The sequence below is a fragment of the Sprattus sprattus genome, assembly GCF_963457725.1.
Source record: "Sprattus sprattus genome assembly, chromosome: 8".
Lineage (NCBI taxonomy): Eukaryota > Metazoa > Chordata > Actinopteri > Clupeiformes > Clupeidae > Sprattus > Sprattus sprattus.
In genome coordinates, this window is record NC_137927.1 from 31571093 (window position 1) to 31596529 (window position 25437).

The 25437-nt window shown below is 44.5% G+C and overlaps 3 protein-coding genes across 3 annotated transcripts; 1 reads left to right on the plus strand and 2 right to left on the minus strand.

The window, feature by feature from the left end:
- Positions 1-1591: 1591 nt before the first annotated feature.
- cmtm3 (CKLF-like MARVEL transmembrane domain containing 3) lies at positions 1592-7958 on the minus strand (the record flags this gene model as incomplete). The annotated part of the gene is made up of 5 exons (XM_080844029.1): positions 1592-1699; positions 3187-3310; positions 3660-3755; positions 4486-4641; positions 7845-7958. 5 exons carry the CDS (start codon positions 7956-7958, stop codon positions 1674-1676), a joined length of 516 nt encoding a protein of 171 aa, XP_080700155.1. The 3' UTR covers positions 1592-1673.
- Positions 7959-8725: 767 nt separating this feature from the next.
- Positions 8726-13355, minus strand: cklf (chemokine like factor; the record flags this gene model as incomplete). Its single annotated transcript, XM_080843225.1, has 4 exons — positions 8726-8819; positions 11423-11518; positions 11965-12120; positions 13263-13355. The coding sequence occupies 4 exons, from the start codon at positions 13353-13355 to the stop codon at positions 8733-8735; spliced, it is 432 nt and encodes a 143-aa protein (XP_080699351.1). The 3' UTR covers positions 8726-8732.
- Positions 13356-15038: 1683 nt separating this feature from the next.
- On the plus strand, positions 15039-20557 carry tk2 (thymidine kinase 2). Its single transcript, XM_080843280.1, has 10 exons — positions 15039-15211; positions 15663-15700; positions 16004-16078; positions 16313-16366; positions 16927-17016; positions 18004-18077; positions 18580-18668; positions 19026-19105; positions 19279-19359; positions 19780-20557. The coding sequence occupies exons 1-10, from the start codon at positions 15040-15042 to the stop codon at positions 19864-19866; spliced, it is 840 nt and encodes a 279-aa protein (XP_080699406.1). The 5' UTR covers position 15039; the 3' UTR covers positions 19867-20557.
- Positions 20558-25437: the final 4880 nt, after the last annotated feature.

Genomic DNA, 25437 nt, shown 5'->3' on the forward strand with positions numbered 1-25437 from the left:
TGATTCCAGACGTAGCACTGTTGTCTGTTCATTTAGCTCATAAACTAGCTGGCACTATTAGCAAGGTGCCTGTTTAATCCACAAGGCATAATGTGGCGTTGTTTGAAACATACACACATAGTCAGGGATTCTTAAGAACGTGTTTGTGTTTATTGAGTGTACATGGCTTTCAGTTGAAAAAACTTCCTGTGTAAAGAGGCAAGCTTGGCGTTTCATATGACAGTCAATGTCACACAGACACACAAACACAAACACACACAAACACACTCACACACACACACACACACACACACACACACACACACACACACACACACACAAACACGTGTGAGGTGGTTGTGGAGATTAAGTAAGGAAGACTGTGGCAGTAGCAGTGCATGTTGTGTATATATAACCAAGGGTTTTAGTGCCTTCCAGCAAAAATAAAACTGTAAAAAAACAAGCTTAATCTAATTGGTGGTAGCCTACGCCATGCAAGCCTCTTTTAATTCAGCTCCTTCCTTCTCTCTCTCTCTCTCTCTCTCTCTCTCTCTCTCTCTCTCTCTCTCTCTCTCTCTCTCTCTCTCTCTCTCTCTCTCTCTCCCCGTTTGAGAACTAATCCTATGACTTGATGTTTTCACGAAGCCAGAGCTGTAATTCTGCTAAACCAATATCATAGCGTAAACCAATGCTTTCGATAGTTAAGATGTCTAAAGTGTCCCTGTTTTACTGCCTCCAAACACACTCATTCTACACACTAATGTGGAACGTTATGGGCCGTATGGCTTTAGAGTATTCCTCTAATGATAATGCTTCTCTTGCCTCTCTAAATGTGACATCGCAGGACTCAACCCTTAGTTTGTGAAAGCGTAAACATAGTGCAGTTCCTGGGCAGAAGTGCTATTAGCCTTTAAAGGCAATGGCATAACTTCTCCATACCAATATTAGTTTCGCTGTTACCTTTGAAATCTATACGTACAAATGAGTCTTTTTAAGAAGGCCATACAAATTTAAGCCATCTGAGCGCTCGTACTGCCTGGAAGGCTCTAAGGCTCTGAGGCTTGTACTGCCTCGAAGGCTCTATACCTGAAAAGGGGCCCAAATGCAGTTGCACTCAGGTGGCATTCTCCCTCAGCAACAAGCAAATGTGCTACTCTAAATTTACTGTAACGGTTTTATCTCCCAACTGGTACATGTTTTTAAACATGCTAAACATGCTAAGACAAGGACATACATACTCAGGCTAATGCAGTTAAAAACACACACATTACACATTTGATCTATTGAAGTACTTAAAAAAGGTTCAAGTCATCTGACCTGTCTCCTGTGAGCTTGTCTGATTTAGCACAGTAAACACATTCAGAGCAAGCTAGGACAAATACTGTGAGACATTCACAGCTTCAAGCATACGCTGACACAGCGGGGAGGGGTAAGGAGTGGGAGGTGTTGTAAACAAACAAATAAGTCTGTGAGGCCTACACTTAATGTGTGCCAAAAGCAGAACACTTAAGTGAGAGTCCATAAGAGCATTAGCTTTTGACTATTATCAGTGAGTGTGAGGTACAATACAGCATTCATCTGTAGTGGTGGAAGATCAGTGGTCTTTAGTCATCCAGGGAGTTCTTCTTATTTTCCATCAGGCACATGTACGGACGCCTCAGCCCTCAGTGACTTTCTGGGAGACCCCCTCGTCCTCAGTCTGAGTCCGAATCTGAGTCATCTAGGAAAAGAAGAAGAGAGAGAGAGAGAGAGAGAGAGAGAGAGAGAGGGAGAGAGGGAGACAGATGAGAGAAGCAGATCTGGCACTCGTTTCTGAAGGAAGTGAATGGTCCCTAGAGATCGTCTTAGCTAAGCGCTGGCAATGTCACCTCAAAATAAACACAGGGAGTGTGTAAGTCATACATCAGGCTGATCTGCCATCAGTGTTATTTCGACTAATTCCTTTAGGCCCTAGTTTTGATAGGACAGTTGTGTGGTGGTCCACGTGGGGCTCTGCGACCCTGAGGGAGAGAGCACTGTATGAATAGGGATGTGGGTTAAAACACAGAGGTGATGGGGGAGCTGTGACGCAATGACGTTTCCCGATCCCACTCCCCACCTCTTCTCTCCCCACCTCTTCTCTCTCATTTCCTGTTCAAAACTTGCCTGTCCTATCTGATCAAAGGCAAAAAGACCCAAAATAAAACTTAAAAAAAAAAAACGGAAGTAAAATGATTGAAATGACTGAAGCGTGCTGACTGAATGCAGATGTCCATATGGCGTGTACTCTAGTCTATACCACACACTTGGAGTACAGCACCACTCCTTACAACATAAATCACAATGAGGAAGTTGCAACATTCTAATTTCATTTGACCTCATTTCCTGTCATGTTGTGGCGGGTGGAACAGGACCTCCAGCTCGAACCAGCGTAACCCACAACGGAGCACACACACACACACACACACATATGTATACATAACCCACAACGTAGCAGGCCCTTATTATAACATGGAGCTAACAACCAAACCAGTAAACCAGATGCATCATGGATGTCTGTCTTACATGCTGTTTGAATGTGATTTGATATCTCCATCAATTACAGGCTACGCCATATTCTACAACATCAAGCATCAGTCATTATTCTGTCACATTATTGGGCATCCAGCCGACAGGACACGGCTGTGCTGAAGCTCAGAGCACCGTTACCACTGATGATACACACTGCATGACTGTCACAAACAGATACAATACACTAAATAAAATAAAATAACTAAAAACTCCCACTGCATGACTGTCACAAACAGATACAATACACTAAATAAAATAAAATAACTAAAAACTCCCACTGCATGACTGTCACAAACAGATACAATACACTAAATAAAATAAAATAACTAAAAACTCCCACTGCATGACTGTCACAAACAGATACAATACACTAAATAAAATAAAATAACTAAAAACTCCCACTGCATGACTGTCACAAACAGATACAATACACTAAATAAAATAAAATAACTAAAAACTCCCACTGCATGACTGTCACAAACAAATACAATACACTAAATAAAATAAAATAACTAAAAACTCTTTAAACACCACAGTCTTCAGTGGCTGCTACTGAAACCTCTTCACAAAAGGCCAGCCCACAAGAGAATGGAGAGCGCTCGACAAGAGAGCCTCCTTCTGCCATATCAAGTTCAGGGAGAGGAGGGAAGTATTTACCTGGGGGTGTTGGCGGGTCGTCAGTGGACTCTCCCCCTCCTCCGGCTTTGAGGAAGTTGGCGAGGTCATTAAAGATCAAATAGAAGTCTAGTGCAAAGAATATGGTGGCGATGAAACCAAATAACTGGAAGGGAAAGAGAGAATGAGAACGACTGAGATACCGATATGCAGAAAACCAGTTTCAAGCAAGTAATTCACTTTGTCTAGAAACTCTTAACAGAATATACCATGACATACTTAAACCTGATATGGCATTTAAATGAGTAACTACACAGCTTCAAAGTTTTAAAGACTTTTTGACACACAGACACACAGACACACACACACACACACACACACACACACACACACACACACACACACACACACACACACACACACACACACACACACACAAACACACACACACACACAAACACACACACACAAAAACACACACACACAAAAACACACACACACATCGTCTGACTTACCCCTGCTGCTTTGGAAGCTGCATCAGGATACTTGGACACAGAGATTATGGAGATGATGAAAAAAATGATGGATGCGCTGACACAACGCAGAAAGTCCTTCATGAGGGAGATAAAGACACAGGGAGTGTGTGTGTGTGTGTGTGTGTGTGTGTGTGTGTGTGTGTGTGTGTGTGTGTGTGTGTGTGTGTGTGTGTGTGTGTGTGTGTGTGTGTGTGTGTGTGTGTGTGTGTGTGTGTGTGTGTGTGTGTGTGTGGGAGGGGTTGTGTAGAAAAAAGCACAGTTAGAGGTGATAATGATTTGGCACACAATATAAGCACACACAGCAGGCCAAGGAGGCACACGGAAGCAGAACTCTTTCATGAAGCTAAGCATCACCATGACTGTTGTAACAATATCACCATCATCATCATCATCGTCTTAACAGGAAGTGGGGGAGCAAAAGGTGTCAGTACAGAAGCTACAGTATGTGTGAATAGCTGCTGCTCATGTACAGTATGTTGTAGGCATCCGCTAGTTGTGGCACTACTGAGCCCCTGTCCCTGTGTGTGAGCTGTGAATCTGCCCCTGCCCCTGCCACTGCCCCTGCCACTGCCCCTGCTGAATCTGCCCCTGCCCCTGTGTGTGAGCTGTGGAGCTGAATCTGCCCCTGCCCCTGCCCCTGCCCCTGGGTGTGCTCTATGAATCTGCCCCTGCCCCTGCCCCTGCCCCTGCCCCTGCCCCTGCTGAATCTGCCCCTGCCCCTGCCCCTGCCCCTGTGTGTGAGCTGTGGAGCTGAATCTGCCCCTGCCCCGGAGTCATCATAAGTTCCCCAACGTTCCTAAGTTACCATGAGGGGCCAGTGGAAGCCCTTGAAGCGCTCGTTGATCTTGGTGGAGTAGGCAAAGAGCAGGAAGAGAGCCGCCAGGAACTCAATGAGAGGAGCCGTGACGAACGCTGCTGCAGTGGACACCACAAAGCACACAAAATCAATGAAGGATACTACCTAGAGAGAGAGAGAGAGAAGAGACAGAAAGTTAAGACAGAAAGAAAGAAAAGGAGAGGGCAAGTGGAGGTAAACTTTTAGCTACTTCGTGAAGGAATACAATGTTACACAAATTCCAAAATATACAAAATACATTTTGTGAAGCCCACACAGCCACTTTTGACCTTGGCTTCAGAAAGAGGTCACACACGAAAAGATATACTGTTACAAACTCCTCTGACAGACTCAGCACACAGGAAGCCAGTCATCAACACACAGGAAGTGAGTCATCAGCACACAGTGCCTTTTTGGATATCCAGCACTGTACCAAACAGCCAGAGCAGTCGAGCCCAGAGACACAGATCACTGAGACCGCCCAGACCACACCACGGCCTGGAACACACACCTGGAACAGACGGCCATGATCTGATGGACGTATGCTATGGAATCAGCCACGGCCATGATCTGATGGACGTATGCTATGGAATCAGACACAGCCATGATCTGATGGACGTATGCTATGGAATCAGACACGGCCATGATCTGATGGACGTATGCTATGGAATCAGACACGGCCATGATCTGATGGACTTATGCTATGGAATCAGACACGGCCATGATCTGATGGACTTATGCTATGGAATCGTTTGCTAGAGATTTTGGGGCATCCCAAGGTTCTGGAACTACACTTCAGACCGTTAAGTTCACCTCACAAGAACATTCTCTCATCATCTACTCCTCCTCCTCCTCCTCCTCCTCCTCCTCCTCCTCTTCCTGCTCTAATACACTGCTTCAGGCCAGTATAACACCAAAGGGTCATTTAATAGACCCATTGATGGGTCCTACAGGCGCATGCAGAATAATGGCATAATTATCATTTCTCTCTCTCACACACACACAATTACACACACACACACACACACACCACAGAAGACAGTTGTCTGGAAATTGAAGTGAAAATGAATGCAGACCGCACTACCATAAACTGTCCACATGCAGAGCAGCTCTTTGATATCAGCACGCAGCCCCGTCTATAAACACATACAAAATAAACCCTTCATCAAAGCACAGGATGTGCACTCTCTCTAGAAAGCACGTCTTCTGAATATCGGGCACGGAGAGACACACCCCACACTCCACTATTCCCGTGATGGAGAGCCCTTCCGTGTTCTCTTGACAGAGACAGACATGCAGACAGTTTGCTGTCGTCTGAAAAGGAGTGCTAGCCCTGCTGTGTTGGTGTCAAACCTGACAGAGGACTGACTTCCTGTGCTCAAAATATAACTACGGTTATTATATTATACGTTTTGTTTTGTCTATAGTGTGTGGTGACCACCAGTGGCTTTGTATTTGAGATACAATGGTTTCATATTGTCAACTTTATAGCTTTTAACTTTCAGCTCAGCTTACATAGACTCAGTCTGCTTACAAGCCACAGAAAATGCTGTTGAACAGTTGATGAAGGACATTTTTTTTTCAAAAAAACTCTGGATTGGACACACATTCACTAGGATTGATTGATGTCAAGGTAGGGAGAACCATAGGTCAGAAAACCAACTGAGAGACCAATCATAACGGGAAACATTGACCTACTCTTTAACGCCTATGAACTGTTTTTTTTTTTAGCTGTGGGCCTTTGCATGTAAAACATATTTTGCCTGTCACTGTTGCTGATGCCCACAGGTATGTGCACCCATGGCAACCTTGAACCGCCAACCCGAATTTAACCCCAGACCAACCAAACCAACAACTAAATGCTTCCTTCACTCTTCCTACTTTGGGTTGAGAGATTCGCAAGTGTCCCAATGACACTAACAGCAACACTTTTCATTCAAAATGTTCTTTTTCTCTGAAATTTCTGAAATATTTCCCAAATACTACAATACTACTTTCCTTCCAACACACTGGATTGTCATAAACTCGAGTGCATTTTCCAGTCGCCCTTCGCCACATATTTTGGATTGAATTTCAGTTTTCCATGCCTCAGCCATTGGCTGACTTTCTCATCAGGACGGCAGACAGCTGGAAACGGCCATGTTGAAACTAGAGACTGGCCGTTAATCCCATAGACATTGAATAATATTCATAGAATCTATTCGTATGTCTATGGTTATTCCAGATTGACTCTGATATGGTCCGGATCTGGCTCAGATGGGACTGGGAGCCATTCTACTCCAAAGACAGTCAGTCAGCCAGTCTACAAGGACGCCATAAAAGCGGACGGCTACAGAAATCCCCATCTCCTCTGGGTATGACAACTAAAAGAGGCGCTTTTGTTCCTGAGGGGGCGATGCTTTTGACTGTAGGTTAATGGGTCAAAACGGAATGCCCCTACGGCTACGGTTTAAACCAGCGGAAGTATTCACACACAACTCAAAAAAAGACAAACTCTTACTGACAAGAACACTGTAGCCTACATTATCGCCGTGCAACGCCGCGCTAGTTTTAGGCATGCCCGGCCCCGAAGGCGGGCAGACAGTTTTGGATACTATAGGCAGAAAATGCTGATTTATGAAACTGAGTTACATCACTAGGCTACTTCCAAAGTCAGACACACCCATTTACAACAGTTCCTGCAGAAAGGGGGGGGCTTGCGTCGCTGGTAGGGTCGCATCTCTGATTTACTAAAGAAAACTTAGTAGCAGGCTATGGTTCATACACAGTCAAAACGTTCTTAATGTGCATATGGTTAATACGCACACCTGGATATGTCTAAAGAGACGTCAGCCCACATAAACATACACACACACACACACACACACTCAAACGTGACACATCTGTTCATTTATTTATTGCAACCATCTAGACATGAATAACAAACTTGATACTAGCCTATATTCGCTTGAACAACTATCCATAGGGACCAGTCAGGCTACCAAAACTGTATTTCGCGTTGAAACACAATACATTTTTTTCCACACATCTCAAAAACCCCTCCTCCAAACAAATGAGAAACGTGTGATTGACCTAAATAGCGAAGGCTCATAGTAGCATCCATTCATTTATAGCTATACAACACTCACAATAAATCACGTAAATACAACATCAGTGTGATTAGTTGTGCATTCATCTTTTGATTAAATAAGTTATTTGAAGTGTCTATTTTTTATTTCAAATAGGCTAGTAGCGCCACGTTTTATGGCAAAGCCTCATGAAGTTGGTTAAAAAGCCCATCGCATACCATACAGAGTGAATTAATAAACTTTGTATATGAATGTTATTACCACTTCGCCGATAAGAAGCGTTCCTTTTCGGGATGTAACGAACTCTTTGCTCGGGAGAAGTGAGAAAATTGCATGGCGCGATCTCGTTGAGTCTGGAGTCTCGATGTCCCCCATTGCGCTGATGTAAAGTGAAGTGTCCCAATGAAAAAGTTTTACTCCTCTCCCTATGTCCTGCAGCTGACAGCACAGGGAGAGCGTAAGAAAAAAATACAGTTCAGCCGACGGCGTGGTTTTCCCTAAAGTGGAAACGGAAATAATGACAGCGCGGAAACGAACAGAGCACAAAAGAGCAACATCTGCATTCTGCAAATCTGGAGAGCGTTAACTTAGAAGAATGTGGGCGACTAGCCCCCTCGGGCAGGGGCTTTGTACTATCAGGACTAGAGCCAACATTACATTAAACAACTGCTCTTAAGCAGGCGTGCTGTAATTTCTGATGGTTGAAGATTAATGGACAGACGGGTTTAATAATATCAGGGGGAGCTGTGAGTTATCCATTACATGTCAAACCCTCCCAAACCCTCTAACCAAACAATACAGTACAAAGGCAGATGAAATACCAAGCAAACACAGCAGACTTGAGGTAAATTATGTCTCTGAATGTTTAATTTATGTTGCATCACATTCAAAGAGCATGTGACATTATTCCCTGTCCAGAACTTATTGAACTTTAAATACAGAGTGTGTTCTTTAGGTTCTACTCTTGTTGAAGATGATCTTCCGGACTTGTTGAACTTTAAAAACAGTGTGGGTTCTTTAGGTCCTCCTCGAGTTGAAGGTGATCTTCCGGACTTGTTGAACTTTAAAAACAGAGTGTGTTCTTCAGGTCCTCCTCGAGTTGAAGGTGATCTTCCGGACTTGTTGAACTTTAAAAACAGAGTGTGTTCTTCAGGTCCTCCTCTGGTTGAAGGTGATCTTCTGGTACAGCAGGAGACCATCAGCTCCCCACAGAATGGCTCCCATGAACCCCACTATCTGTAACCAAGCACAGAGGTCAAGAGTGAGCTCACCAGTCACCAGACTGCACAGAAGTTTCCGCTGAGATTTAAAGTGTAAGTGCACCCTACTGTTTGTTTGTTTATTTATTTCAAAGCTGTGAACTGAATGCTATTATGGACTTATGATGGAACATCAATGCTGGTGTTACTTTTGACAACATTCCCATTCTTATACTAAAATCTGCGTTTTATGGGTTGAAAATGGCTCAATACGCCACCTACTGGTTAAAACCATCCTCCACCATCCAACCATGCAAGGCCGAGGCTAGTAAACACTCAGCCCCTCCCCACCCTAAAAACCCACCCCTCAGCCCCTTGCCCACTCTCCACCCCCCAACCCCTCAGCCCCTTGCCCACTCTACACCCCCCCAACCCCTCAGCCCCTTGCCCACTCTCCACCCCCCAACCCCTCAGCCCCTTGCCCACTCTACACCCCCCCAACCCCTCAGCCCCTTGCCCACTCTCCACCCCCCCAACCCCTCAGCCCCTTGCCCACTCTCCACCCCCCCAACCCCTCAGCCCCTTGCCCACTCTCCACCCCCCCAACCCCTCAGCCCCTTGCCCACTCTCCACCCCCCCAACCCCTCAGCCCCTTGCCCACTCTCCACCCCCCCAACCCCTCAGCCCCTTGCCCACTCTCCACCCCCCCAACCCCTCAGCCCCTTGCCCACTCTCCACCCCCCCCCCCCCCCCCCCAGCCCCTTACTGACTCTTCAGCTAGTTTCAAAATTGCAGTGGGTGGAGTTGGGCTCTGAAGTGGGGGTGAATTTACACTGAAGCAAACACTACAATGCCCTGCTGACCACAAAGTAAAATCATGAAATGGGTCTTAGGAGATGTACTGAGGCTGGCCTGCAATCCACTCCACTCCACTACATGCTCTTCTGTTCATCAGATGGGGGCAGCATCACTCTGCTGCATCAGACTGTGTTAGCTACTCTATATGCATGTCTCAGATTTTAATGTTTGTGTAAAAAATAATGCCACATTACTCATCAAGATAATAAGTAAATAAACTGCAGGAGTGTATATGATATCAATTCTTTTAATACCGTGGAGTGATGATTATTAAGTGACATTTAGGTAAAAAGTGAATGACAGATCCACAGGTAATTTTAACACTGCTGTTTTATTACTACAATTGTATTCATTGCTCTCTCTCTCTCTCTATCTCTCTCTCTCACACACACACACACACACACACACACACACGCACACACGCACGCACGCATGCATGCACGCACGCACGCACTCTCACACACACACACACACGTACACTCACGCACTCTCACGCACACACACACAGTCTCTCTCTCACACACACTCTCTCACTCTCTCTCTCACCCCCACACTCTCTCGCTCTCTCTCTCTCTCTGTCACACACACACACTCTCACAGGTTCCTAGTCTCATTCATTCTATCTCACCAGACGGTGTGGTGGGCCACGGATTAGCATGCAGAGTTTTCCACGGACACCTTTGACCTCTCCCTCTGTCTCATCATGTGTCCTTGCATGCTCCCAACCATCCTCAATAGTCCCAGTGCCAGACAGAGTCAGATGTCACATGGCTGAATGACTACAGGCCTATGGCACCCCTCCCCTCCCCCCTAAGTGTCTGGAGAGACTAGTCATGGGACACATGAGGCGTGTCATGTCAGCCTCTGCCCACTGGCATCAGGTGGTGATTGAGGACATTTACATTTAGTCATTTAGCAGACGCCAAAGCGACTAACAAGGATGTATACACATTTTTACATTTTACACTGAAGGCACACTGCACATCAGGAGCAATTAGGGGTTCAGTGTCTTGCTCAAACAGCTTCGACAGGGAATCCAACTAACAACCATCTGATTACTAACGACTTCTCTACCTCCTGTACCACCTGTCGCCCCGGAGTATAGACTGACAGAAGATACAATATGGTGGGGATTGAGACTTAGAAGATACAATATGGTGGAGATTAAGGAGAATCGACTGACAGAAGATGCAATAGCTATTGAGCCAGGCTGCGTGTCAGTCTGGTTCACCGGCTGCACAAATGTGAACCAGCGAGGTCTTCAGAAAGCTGGGAAATCACGCCCACCTACGCCGATCTCACCACATCACCGGGGCCCACACCACAACACCCCACACAGCCACACCGCATGCACCTCTCCCACACCACACCACCTCCACCACACCACCTCCACCACACACCACACCATTCTAATGCCCCCCCCCCCCCCCCCACACACACACACACACACACAACCTTTAATAAGATCTATGAATACTGAACCATGTTTGCTCTACACACTTTGCACTGGACATGTACTGATAACTGTGTGTGTACAGACCGGCTGCCAATTTTATATCTATTTTTTATAACTATTTATTCTATTTAACTGTGACTATTAATTAGCACCTTTATCTGACATTTTGCATTATGTGGCTCAGGGAGATGTTTCGCTGTTAAAGATAATAAGGATAAAATAAAGATATATAATACAACAAAGATATTTGGGTCCATCTGATTGGTCTGCCATGAGACGTGTGTGTGTGTGTGTGTGTGTGTGTGTGTGTGTGGTGAAACACTCACCGCCCCAGCCGTAGTAGCCTTGAGTGTGTCCGTGGACAGAGCCACTACACTGACGATGGACATGAACACAGACGCAAAGCACGAGTTAAACACATCCTGGAGCAAGAGAAAGAAGCATTAAGATTGCATGATGTATAGAAATGGAATATTCAGGTACTGTATATGTCTGTGTCTAATTCTGACCTTTGCAGATATGAGTTTGTGTGATCGAGTCGTGCAGTGATTTTAACTACCGGTATGTGAGTTTACTTGCACCAGTCTTTGGACAATGTTTTGAATATCACAGCGGCTGTGTGGACGTTTAATATGGACCTGTGATGTAATATGAATTGTTATGGTTTTAACTGTTTAGATGCCAGGGGGAAAAGAGGGGCTGTATATGCACATCTAGGTGATGTATTCTAATCAAATCAACTTAACATACTGCTTATGCACATCCATATGATGGGATACTAATCAACTAAACCTACTGCTTGTGCACATCCAGATGATGGGATCCTAATCAACTGAACTAAACCTACTGCTGATGCACATCTCCTTACTATGAGGGGCCAGAAGAAGAAGGTGAGGGTCTTGTGGAGGTTGAACAGGTAGAGCAGGAGGAGTCCGCCGGTGATCAGGAGCTCTATCAGTGTGGCAGCGATGTACGGGGGCCTGGATGCCACCGCGTAGCACAGGAAAGCCACGAAAGCAACCGCCTGAAACACAACGACACCAAAACTTTTTTTTTTCGTTTCCTGTCCTTTGGGTTATGGTTAAGGTTACCCTGTGAGGTTCTTTATTTCTTTCTATCTTTCTTTCTTTTTGTTGAGTAGTAGTCTGTTGACAGAAGTCACAAAAACTGTAAAAAGTTATGGTACTAGTCACTCCAAACATTGTGTCAGGACACAAGAGTAAACTTACAAACACAGGAAGATGTAGTGTGCAAATACGGCATTATGAAACTCTTCATTGAACTACATATGTATGTAATGTATGTAATGTTTAGCAGTCTAACGGGACAGGTGCTTTCTCAAAGAGTGAAATTCATAAGCCCTACTGCCAAATGGAGAACAGCTGTGAACTCTAACTCTAACCACGCCAAATGTTCATTACAACCACACACATACATACCACTCTTTGCCTCAGACGTATGTTCGTTACAACCACACACACACACACACATACCACTCTTTGCCTCAGACGTATGTTCGTTACAATCACACACACACCCACACACACCACTCTCTGCCTCAGACGTATGTTCGTTAAAACCACACACACACACCACATGTACCCTTCCCCCTCTGTGCCTCAGACTTCCCACGCTTAACAGCCATTGAAGCTGAGGACACCTCACTGAATAGATCTGTTTCTCAGCTACTTTCAGGTGAAAGAATTGAGAGGGTATATATTCTACCAGTATGTAATCTATGTGTTACCACATCTTGGCAATGTGCTCCATATGGCAAGAAGAATGATAGTATGTCCTTCCTAGCAATATTAACTTCCTTTTTTTCATAGTGCATATTGTGTTGACATGTAAATTCATGCAGTTGAAAGGAAACAAAATACAAGGAAAGTACACTTATTTACAATTGCGAGAAATCCAATGTGGCGAGAAATCAATCTCACATTCTATTTCATTTCCTCATTTCCTATTCTGTCATCTCACTTCTGCTCTTAACCAAATATCCACCTCAACATTGCTATAGACACATGCATGAGTTTTTTTTATTTTTATAAAATTATTACTTTCCACAAACCAGAAGTATTTTATGTAAAATATGTGCCAAATACACCTTCTACATCAGGACTAGAGCTCCTGAGCAAAATAGACTCAGCTCGACTCTCGACTCACAATTTCAGCAATCTTCAGGCCTCCTCTCACAGACTTCAGGAAAGCAGCGTTGAGCTCAATGGTGGCTGAGCTGGGTTCCTCTTTGGCTGACATGTCTTCTGTCGAAGGGACTCTAAAAGCTTTGGGTCCCGAGTGTTCTGCACCGCAGCCAGCTTCCTGATGCTGCCTTAGTTTCAGGAAATGATGCTATGTTTGATGACAGTGTTTTATGTCTTTAAAACGATCCACTTTCACAATAGATGCACATGCACTTTAATGTGACGTACACGCAAAATATGTTATTAGTGTAAGTCATATAATTAATGTGATTATAATGATCACAAAGTCACAAAGCCTTGAACAGCCAAAACACCTAAAATATTCCCTTCATAGAAATAATATACATTCACATAGAACTCAAAGAGATCAAATTGGTACAGATATCATAAATAATCATAAATAATGTATTTATCATCATTGTGGAAGAGGTGGCAATGCATTTATTATTTTACAACAAAAACACAACATTGTTTAACTGAAGTATTTCAATGACATGAATCAAAACATCATGAGATGGTTAATCCACTAAACTACGACAGTAAATTGTCATAGAAATTGTCACAGTGAAATTCAATCGACACAGTCCGCACTTCTTCAAACACAAGTATTATCTGGATCTAGCCTGGAAAAGCTACTAGCATATATATCTTTTTAAAGACACTAGGTAATACATTTAAAACCTATTCCTTCTTACCAAATGTGAGATGTTATAATTTATGGATCCTGGGCAGAACATATGGCACCAGTGCTGTGTCCATTGTTGTCCCTGTACCCTGCTGCTCTGTGGATCTATGGTAGGGCAGTTGCTCCATTGGTTAGGTTAGGCCGTTAGGGTGTACGAGTATGTGCATGTGACAATGAGTGATGACACTGTGGGACTTCCCCAAACAACTGCACAAGGGATTTAACCTCTTTTCCTGCGTACAGTATAACTAAAATATGACCTACTGATGCAGTGGGGAGACTCAAATAGGAGGCAGGTGGTAGGATCCCACCCTCAACATTATTCTTTAGTCTTAGCTCTGACATACAATAGTTTACCGAGTCTAGCATCAAAATACGGTGTTCTGCAAACCTTTTTACAAATACAAATACTTTTTTTAAATGTTTAATTTAGTATTTATTTATACAAAATAAATACTTTTGTTACAGCATGCCTATAGCTTGCAGTGGCCTGTTGGAGGTCTGAGTAAACTACTCAAGCTTACAGGCAGCACAATGTTTATGGAGTCAGAACTTAGAACAGTTTCAAAATTCACAAATAAATGTCACACAATTAACAATGTATTTCCTGATTCACATACAAATAAAACACAATTCATGAATGTTAACGCTGTTACATTTCTTTACAGACATTCAAAAACCACTTGCCATTTGTGAACATCACAGCAATATGATTGTGGACTTTTGAGACACTTCCCTGACTTGGCTTGATGATGCCTACAAATGCGTTTTCCCCCAAAAGGACTTTCTCTGCAATCAATGACATCTCGCTTACAATGTCAGCCAATCATATGAACGTAAATTCGAAGGTAGCCTATGATTGAATCTGCGCAGCGCCCAGTTAAGTTGACTGCATATGTGGACTACACACATAACTGTTACATGTTATAAATGTTATGCACTACAAGAGTCAACCTGGAAATGCTCTCAACTAAACTCGGAAGTGCAAGGCCACGTGACTCGCCTTTAACTGTCAATGCTGCGACCCTGGGCTGATGGCTGAGATCCTTACGCGATGTGGATAACGTTGAAATCTATATTCGCGTTGAGGAGGTGTTCAACGAGAGCGTACACCTGTTTTGGAGTACGCTCAAACTCGATCGTTTGCGGCAAAACCCACCCTAAATGCCACAGTGCGGTCTTTGCACCTGCTGGGTTTCATAGCAACAGCGCACAGTGTGTGTCAAGTAAGTGCATAACTCTTTTTACAAAAAGACTCACACCATCGTTGCCCGTGCTGAAACGCCTACATTTGTAACAGTGTATCGCTATAATGCTATTTGTCAGACAAGTGAACGCGTTGGCTGAATTTCCGATACACTTTGATGCTACCTGCTGAACCGAAAGCGAACTATCCACCAAACGAGACATTTTGCCATTCTGCCCTTCATGTGAATTTCGTCTCTTTTGGAGCCTTCTTTTTAACCCTGCAGTGTCTTTCGTTAAAACGTGTAGGTCTTAACTTGCACAAGTGTCAGATTGTGTGTGACGAGTGGTTATCGTCATAGCTTAGCAACGGCGCTGTGTCCAGGCTTATCCCTACTTCTCTGCTTCCCTTTGCTTCCCAGCATAGCTTGCTGCTGACCTACGGTGTGTTCGAGGAAACCGCTTGTCTGATAATGTTGTCTCCTTCTCAAGGGAAATTGGTGCGAAATGGAGAGGAGAGGCCTACAGTGGTAAGCATTATGGTGTTTTCAAGGAACCCAATGAATGCATAGCTTCTTACAGTGATCCTATTAGTGATAACATTGTAACTGGCAACGATCGTATCAAATACTACTTCCAATATATATATTTTAATCGGATGGGGGATCTATTCTATTCACAATGGAATGCATGTTTACAGTTGATAACCACTGATGTCATTGTTTTTGATGCTACTAATAATTACAAGAGCACACATTAGAAACGAAACTAAGTTTGAAACTAAGATTTTCACTATCATATTTGTACCTCACCTTCTTTTAATTTCATTTCAGATTTGTATTGAGGGTAACATTGCCAGTGGAAAGACAACATGCTTGGAATACTTTAGCAAGACTGGCAACATCGAGGTACTGCAAACAAACAGAATGTAAATCGCATGAGACATGCTTTTTAAACTTTTATACTCATTATACTTTTGGGTGCTATGGTTTGTTGATGGAGACGCATCCTGCCAGTTATATGCAGGACATGTGGTGAATGTCATATAATTCACAGTTTCTTTACAATCGGAGTGGAAAACACAAACCATTAATCATTTTGAGTTTCCTACCTTTATTCTCTGTCCCTCTTTCTGTCTCGAGGTGCTGACTGAACCAGTGGCAAAATGGAGGAACGTTAGAGGACACAACCCTTTGGTAAGATTTGTTTTAGACAGGAATAGTGTAAGCTCTGAAGCTTTTTCTTTTGGTGTGACTTTACATGTCCATACAACATCCCATGTGTTTATTGTTTATTTGTCCTGACAACATCTCCTGTGTCTTCAAAACATCCCATATGTCCATACAACATCCCATGTGCCCATACAACATGGATGTAGTCAGTCTTGCTCAACATTTAATTGTGTGAAAAATCACTAATTAATTTTTTAGATAGTTTGCTCATCTCTCAGCAGTAAACACATGATGTTTGTTGAACAGACAGTGTGGACCTGAGGTCATTCACGTTAATGACTCCAGCTATACTCTCTCTATACAGTGTATCCTGTGTAGTTGATCTGTGCATGTATTGATAACTGCTCCAGCTATACTCTCTCTATATATCCTGTGTAGTTGGTCTGTGCACGTGTTGATAACTGACTCCATCCATACTCTCTATATATCATGTGTTGATAACTGACTCCAGCTATACTCTCTCTATATCCTGTGTAGTTGATCTGAGCATGTGTTGATAACTGCCCCTCCTTATACTCCCCTAGGGCTTGATGTATCAAGACCCGACCAGATGGGGCATCACCCTGCAGACATATGTGCAGCTGACCATGCTGGATAGACACCTGTCACCGATAGTAAGTAACAGTTGCAGCTCGCTGGATAGACACTTGTCACACCTGTCACAGATAGTAAGTACCAGTCGTAGCTCCTCCTATGCTGGATAGACACCTGTCACAGATAGTAAGTTCCAGTTGCAGCTCACTGGATAGACACCTGTCACACCTGTCACAGATGGTAAGTAACAGTTGTAGCTCACTATGCATGCTCTTATTAATCATGAAACCTTAATTAAAAAAATGCAAAATAAAAAGTCATAGGCAAACTGTAGGCTTTTGAAGGTACAAGAATTTTTATACTTGAACAAAAAGCACTTGGGAATGAAGGCTGGCTATTCATATATAGTCATGTATGGCAAGGAACAGACCATGAGGCCAAATTAAACTAGTGGAAAGTAGAACTAGTGCTGTCTGCAGTTAGCTCAGCTGCTGCATGGAACCTTGCACATCTGGATAATTCTCAGAACTGAACTTTTACTTCTTACTTGAGTTTTTTGTACTGGCTTCATTTGCCATTATGCTATTTATACCTTTGTTACTACTACTATAAATGTACCATGCCATTTGCCTTCATTGACTGTCAAAGGTTTATAATCCAAATCCCAGACTACACAGGCGGCTGTCGCACCCCCTGCACCCCTTCTTCCAGTGTCTATCTATAAACCATAGAGTGTGATCACAAGTTAATGAAGCGTCTATCTATATACCATAGAGTGTGATCACAATAATGACCAGAAAATGTCTGTGTTTTATGTGGCGGACAATGAAGGAGTTGGATGAGGAAGTGAGGATTGTGTGAGTGTGTGTGTGTAATTGTGTGTGTGTGTGTGTGTGTGAGTGTGAGTGTGAGTGTGAGAGTGAGAGTGTAGTGTGGGAGAGAGTGTGGGTGTGAGAGAAGCAAAGAATGGCCGATGAGGGAGGATGAGCGAGGACTGAGTGTGTCCCAGATTCTGTTCTTGTTATCTTATGTAACCTGATAGTCATTTCCTCTCCGTCTTTTCCCAGTCTGGTCCCGTGCGGATGATGGAGCGCTCCATATTCAGTGCCAAGTACATCTTTGTGGAAAACCTCTACAAAAGGTACACACACACACCATCACACTGACCAGAGCACAGTCCTCTGTCATGGATTCATATTACATATTGATGAATTACTGCTTTTATTGTTATTTATACTGCTCTGTCCCCCTCCTACACACACCTACTCACTCACTCACACACACACACACACACACTCACTCACTCACTCACTCACTCACTCACTCACTCACTCACTCACTCACTCACTCACTCACTCACTCACTCACTCACTCACTCACTCACTCACTCACTCACTCACTCACTCACTCACTCACTCACTCACTCACTCACTCACTCACTCACTCACTCACTCACTCACACACACACACACACACACACACACACACACACACACACACACACACAGACACAAACCCACACACACACACACAGACCCAATGCCCACATGGTTTGTGTGGTGTACTCACATACTAGCCATAACACCCTCATTTATGCACACACAAGCTTCATCTCAATATGGCTGTTCTCTTCTCTGTTTCAGTGGGAAGATGCCGGAGGTGGATTTTGCGGTCCTCAGTGAGTGGTTTGAGTGGATCACACAGAACATCGCACTTCCTGTCGACTTAATAGGTATTGAAACGTATTACGCTTCATAGCGTTATCTAAATGTTGTTTGTAAATGTTGACTGAAGGTATACATTTTTCTGAGGAGTGGAAGTGTGCAGCATGCTCTCGTAGGAGCGTCTTCACAGCCAACTATGCTAAGCTAATGAGTTACTCGTAGGGGCGTCTTCACAGCCAACTATGCTAAGCTAATGAGTTACTCGTAGGGGCGTCTTCACAGCCAACTATGCTAAGCTAATGATTAACTGAGAATGACACACTTTGGGGCTGTTTTTCCAAACAGAGAACATTCACAAGCACACTTAATGTGGAAACTGTAGACTATTGATTTTGTAATTATTGACTGTCCCTATCCTGCTGCAGTGTACCTGCAGACCACACCAGAGACGTGCTACGAGAGACTCCTGGAGAGGTGCAGAGAAGAGGAGAAGGTCATTCCAATGGTGAGATTGTCTTTCCCTCCTTTCCTTCTCCTCCCTTCCTAAGGACTTTGAGCTTCTGGGCTGTCTGTTAAGTTTAACTGACGTTGATTCATTGATTTGAAGATGTTGTGGTCACATGATCTGAAGTAGTAGCTCTGACCGCCTTTGTTTCTGTTGTTTCTGTGTTTATAAAGGAATACCTGGAGTCCATCCACCAGCTATATGAAGACTGGTTAATCAAACAAACCTCATTCAAAGTACCTGCTCCTGTTCTTGTGAGTAGCTCCCATGTGTTAAAGCTTTCACATCTATTACCCTGACACAGAAACACTGTCAATGTGGTCAAGGAAGTGACAGGTTGCTGACATCTATTCAATGTTAGAAAAGTAATATTAAAATGATATTAAAAGTAATATTAATAGAGTATTGTTGTTTTTGCTTTGACAATGGTCATAGGTTTCGTTCCAAAGTACTAGCACTAATATAATCTGAACATCCAGTGTTCTGTGAGTAGGTTTGAGTGAAATAATGCCTAAAACAGACCGCATTAATGTTATTAAAACTACCAATAATCCTCCTCACTGACCTGTGCGTTGTGGTTTAACAGGTCATACCAGCTGACCATAAATGTTATTCTTGATTAACTGAAGCTACCAATGATCCTCCTTACTGACCTTTGCCTTGTGGTTGAACAGGTCATACCAGCTGACCATGACCTTCAGAAGATGCTTCATCAGTACGAGGAGAACAAAGACAGGATCTTAGCAGCGCAGAGGACATGAATCCAGAAGGGGAACCTCAAAGACGGATCCGGTGCTCTAAATGGGTTCCCCTAAAGACGGATCCGGTGCTCTTAATGGGTTTTCCTAAAGACGGATCCGGTGCTCTTAAGGGGTTCCCCTAAAGACGGATCCGGTGCTCTTAATGGGTTCTCCTAAAGCAGGTCCGGTCAGCTCTGTAAAGAGGTATAGTTCTGCAGGTTCTGGTAAACTTTCTGTGCTGTGATTGGTCTAAATCAGATGTGCGAGCCAAGGCCTGGCTTAAGAGCTTACAAGAGCATACATCTCTAGGATTCATTCTCGGTTACACTGATTCTAAATCCATTCCCCACAAATGATGGTTGTGTGTGTGTTCCCCTCACAGAATTAAGCTCAGGCGTGGCGATCCCTGATCAGTGCGATTCTATCTCTGCACTGACAGTGGTTCCTTACTTGCTGCGTACTCAGATATAGTTTTAGCTTCAGTTCATGGTCACTGCTTGAATGAAGCCATTGTACTCTCTCTTAGAAAGATAGGGCAAGAAGAGCAAGAGGGGCATTCCTGATTATTGTGAAGATCACATAGTTTACTACTGACAAAAAAAAATGTAATACCAGGAAATGAATCCGAGCCACAGTCTGTTACCGTCTATGTTACTGCATTTGTTGTTAGTTTTTTTTTTTTTTATTATGTGTGCCCTTTACAAAGGACCAACTGGGCACATTTGAAAATAAAATCCATCTCCCGTTGTTATTTAAAGGAAATATTTATTCTCAATAAAATTGAATGTAAGGTTTTAATGTGGTCTCATATTTCTGTTCTCTATTTAATTCCTCATTATTCCTATTACTTGTTTCTGTTTGTTAATGTTGTAGGTGAGCAGTTGAATAAGCATGACCATACCTCACGGACACCACAAAAAGCCTTGACTTTATTAGCAAAAATGTCCTCTTATTATAAGCTAACAACAGCACAATAACATTTGTTTTTCCATTCTATTCATGGGAATCCGTCATAAAAAGACAATGAGTGCATATTTTGTCTTCAAATGAAGTAAGGCACATTCAGAAGCTTGTATCCCTCGAAACACTTTAAATAACACTTTCAAGCCCTGCCCGTTTTTTAACACAAGACACAAAATATGATGGCGACTAGAGTCAACAGAAAAAAAATTCCTTCACCTGAGAAACATTTCAAGAGTTTGTTTAAACAACATGATAATGGTCCTTTTGTGGCCTTCACACATGGAGTCACTGTTTCCAAAACAGAATGGCTACAACTGTGTCAAGCAGGTTTTTAGATTCTTTGCTTCTCTGAAGTTGGATGGAAGCAAACACACACACACACACACACACACACACACACACACACACACACAGCTTTCTGTGGCCAGTGAACTGTGTAACATCAGACATGATGTATGGACAGAACGGATTGAGAGTTCTCTACAAATCATGTTGTCTACATTTTGTTGCATGTAAGTAGGTAGTTCCCTTGGCAGGACAGAGGACAGAAATACACTGGCCCGATTCAAGTGCTTGGCACCTTTTTCATGGGCTGTTTTTCAGACAGGCAGGAGGACTTACTGGTAAAAAACACAGGTGAGTCGGCCCATCATAGTGCATGTCCAATGCACTTCGCTATGATGGCAGAAAGTACAGACAATGGGTGATGGGATGGGGAGAGTCAATTTCCCACCCACTTCCTGCAATCTAAAGAAAAATGATCCTCGCTGTGTAGCCTGTCAATCAGTCTGATTCAGTGTCACTTCTTCTCGTGTTCCACCAACGCGTCCACCAACACGTACGTCTGGAGGAGATCGTCTTCCGGCTGCTGGGCTGATCCCCTGATCCCCTCCACGCCCGGTTGCCCCAGAGGGTGGGCAGCAGCAGTGGGCAGACGCCCATCCAGAGGCTCCAGAAGTGGGCTGCACAGCCCAAGGGGGCTCGGGGGCATGTAGATAGAGCTGGGTGGCTCTTTGATGGTGTCTTCCCCCCCCGCGTGGAGCCCGTGGTGGACTGCATCTGGGCCAGCACAACTGCTGCAGCCAGAGATACTGCAGACGGGGAGCGGCGACGGGCTGCACAGGATGGGTTGGTGGAGGCTGTTGTCCTGGGGCTGTCCAGCAGGGGGTGCTGCAACAACAACAACATCAGCAGCGGCGGGCCTGTGGCAATCGTGGCAATCGTGGCAGTCCGTGGAGGGAGGCTGGACCTGCGCAGTTTCCTCAATGGGGTACTTCAGAGGCTCGTCCACGCTCATCTCGCCCACACACAGCTGGCTGATCCTGTTGCTTAACTCCAGTAGCCGGTCAGGACTGCTCACCACTCCCTCCTGGGCTGACCGATGCGTCACGCTCTGCACCGCTGCGTCGCGGTACAGGATCATGGAGGCGGGGCTGGAGCTGGCGACTAGAGGCTGTGGCTCCCGGATGTCGTCTGGGAGGCTGGGTCTGGGGAGGGGGTTGCCCGGGGCGATGGAGATGGAGGCGGCGGCCGGCGGCACCAGACTCTCTGTGTGGACAGAGAAGGACTGAGGGCCGCTCAGCTCGCTGGTGTGGGCGTAACTCCTCGCGGTCAAAACGTCGCCGTCGTCCCGAAGCCTGCCTCGGGCCTTGGTGCCGGGCATCGGATACGAGCCGCCCCGGTTGCTGCGGAATATGAGTTTCTGCCGGATGGCCAGGTCGGGGTAGTTCTTCCGCATCTCCTGGATGGAGCTGTATTCGCTCATGTCCGAGCCGGCGCTGTGTCTCCCGGACGGCCCAGGGGTGCCTGACACCCCCTCTGCCTCCAGCTGGCGAGGCTGGTGCCTCTCCGGCTCCCCTGCTGCCCTGACCGACCCCTCTGACGGGTTCGGTGCCTGTGCCACTGCAGGGTCAGCCAGGGGGAGGACATCAGGGAGAGGCTGGTCCTCCGCGTCCACTCCCGCGCTATCCACCCTGAGGCCATCATCGTCCGTTCCTGCCCCTGAGGTCTCCGCCCCAGGCTCCTCCTCCTCTGCGGTCCCACGGCTGTCATCGTGGCTTAGGGGTCCAGCCCTCCTCTGGAGGATCTCCAGGCACTCTGCATGGGCCCTCGGACCCATGGCCTCCAGGAGGTACTCGCACTCGACCCTGGCCAGGAAGAGCTCGAAGCCCATGGTCTTGGCCCGGTCGCGGTCAGCGCTCTGGGTGAGGCGGTACTCTGTGTCGGACTCAGGGTGGTATCCGATACTTTCGAGAATACCTCGTACAACATCGTTGGGGAGCACTGGTTGAATGCAGTAGACGAAAGGGCCTGTGAAAGTCTGATGGGGGAGTGTGTGGGTGAGTTATCTCACAGTATCATTGACACATTATCTCAGTATAGGTTTCATCAAGGTGCAGGTGAGTCATTATATCACATTTGTATTGTATTTGTATGTTACATTAGACTTCGCCTCTCAGCAATATTCAGCTAAGAGAAGGCAACACAACTTTCCTTTGTTACTTTCAGAACAGTCCTTAATATTAGACTGAGCCTAGTTTCACTTCTCCATTTGACACAAATATCCCCACGCTAAAAAACACATAACAATTGACCTACTTCTATCAATTGAGGGATAGGAACAAGACAATATCACGAACCCGGATATAGTTCGTATAGTATAAGTGACGTATAGTGTGTGTATATATAAATGTTCATATACGGTAGTATATAAGTGACAAATGAAGGACATGCCGAGAAGGGGGAAAAGGGGTCACTTGATGTGTTTACCTTGATGGTCTTTATCTCCTTCTTCCACGGAAACAGGAACAGGTTGACGCAAAGCGTTTCCAGCACTTCCGCGGCTTTTATGAAGACATTAAATACACCCCTACAGTCCCTCACACCGAGTCTGACGCACTCTAACGCGGTGTGATAGAAGTCAAAGGTTGTAAATCTCTCCTCTGGGTTTGACTCAGACAGTAATACGTACTTAGCCTTTTCGGTAACCTGCCGTTCTTTACAGACTTTCACGTTACCATGTTGCCAAACCTGGTCGTAGTACTTTAAGTAATCATCGAAGACCCCTTCACGTTCCGCTGGCGTTTGATCACCAATGCTGTTGGTCATGGTTGTAACGTTAACACGGTTCGAACAGACATACAGCCCGGCGCATGAACAACCAACTAGGAAGCGAAACCAAGCAGTGCGCAAATGGAAGCAAATCGCGTTTGCGATTGATCACATCATGCAGGTGGTAGGATAAGTCGAAGGCGGAAGCAGCTGAATGTCTGGTTGGTAATCTGTTGGCTGATGCCAAACAAAACAGAAAGACAAGAAATAAAGGTTGAAGGGGCTAGCAGCGCTATTAATGGTAATGCGCTATTAGGTCCTATGTTTAAAAAATAGCCCCTCAGCCGGCTTTTGATGTTACCCTCCTTCCCCTGGTTCCTTCGCGGCAAACAGCAGCCAAATCCTCTTCACATACATTTTAAAATACTAAATAAATCGCACAATGGTGAACTAAACCATACAGTGGCACCATGCGTAACGTTAAACGCGTGACGGGTTTCTTTGGAAAACGGCACACGCTAGAACACTCGGAACCAGAATTGTTGTCAGACAGTCCCAGTTGGCGCTGCTATAACACTGACGCCTAGTGAATATAGTACAAATTGCATTTCAATCCTTTTGGCGCAATACTCATTTTGTACGTTAGGTGGCGACTTCCTCCAGGGAATTATCAGCTCGTAGGCCCATGTTAAGAACTGACTACGGCTCTCTACCAATACTTACCACTCTCACCCAGCCTTAAGCTAAATATATTTAGAAATAATAGTTAAAAACACACACACAAATAGATAGATAGATAAATAAATAAATGTAGACAGTTGGATTCACCTTACCTTTGCGTCAAACATAGTGTTAAATCTAAGAGTTAATGCAATGTGTTATAGTTATGTTGCTTCAGGAGTTTAACATGGGATTCTTGTCTGTTAACTGAACTAAAGTGTGTGTTTTATGCCGTAGGCTTTTGCAGTAGCCATGTATCTATCTGATAAAGGTCATTTCAAAATTGGAAAAATATACAGTATATATGTATATTAGATTGTATTACAAAATGATGTTAGGGTGTCAGAAATAATAAATAGAGATTTAGATAGTTTTTCAAATTTGATTTTGTGGTCTTATTACATGTTGCCATTGAGACTTGCTTGCGAAACATTAAAAGATGCCATTTAAACCCATACATTTGAAAGACTAAACCGTGTTAGAGAAGCTTTCAGTGAGAATGGAAGGCATGGATAAGTACTCAAGTCTTTTCAATGGAAGGAAGTTGGCTGCTTTCCCATCTGGTCAGCTTCCATACAATGCAGACAATCACAGCAAACACAGACGTCTGAGACGGATGTCCTGTCTGTCTGTCTGTCTGTCTGTGTGTCTGTGTGTCTGTCTGTCTGTCTGTCTGTCTGTCTGTCTGTCTGTCTGTCTGTCTGTCTGTCTCTGTCTCTCTCTGTCTGTCTGTCTGCCTGTCGATCTGTCTGTCTATGTCTGTCTGTCTGTCTGTCTGTCTGTTTATTTCACTGTCCTCTTACATTCTGCCAAAAGCTCTCTTTACATAGTTACTGAACAAAGCTTGAAGTGTTAGAG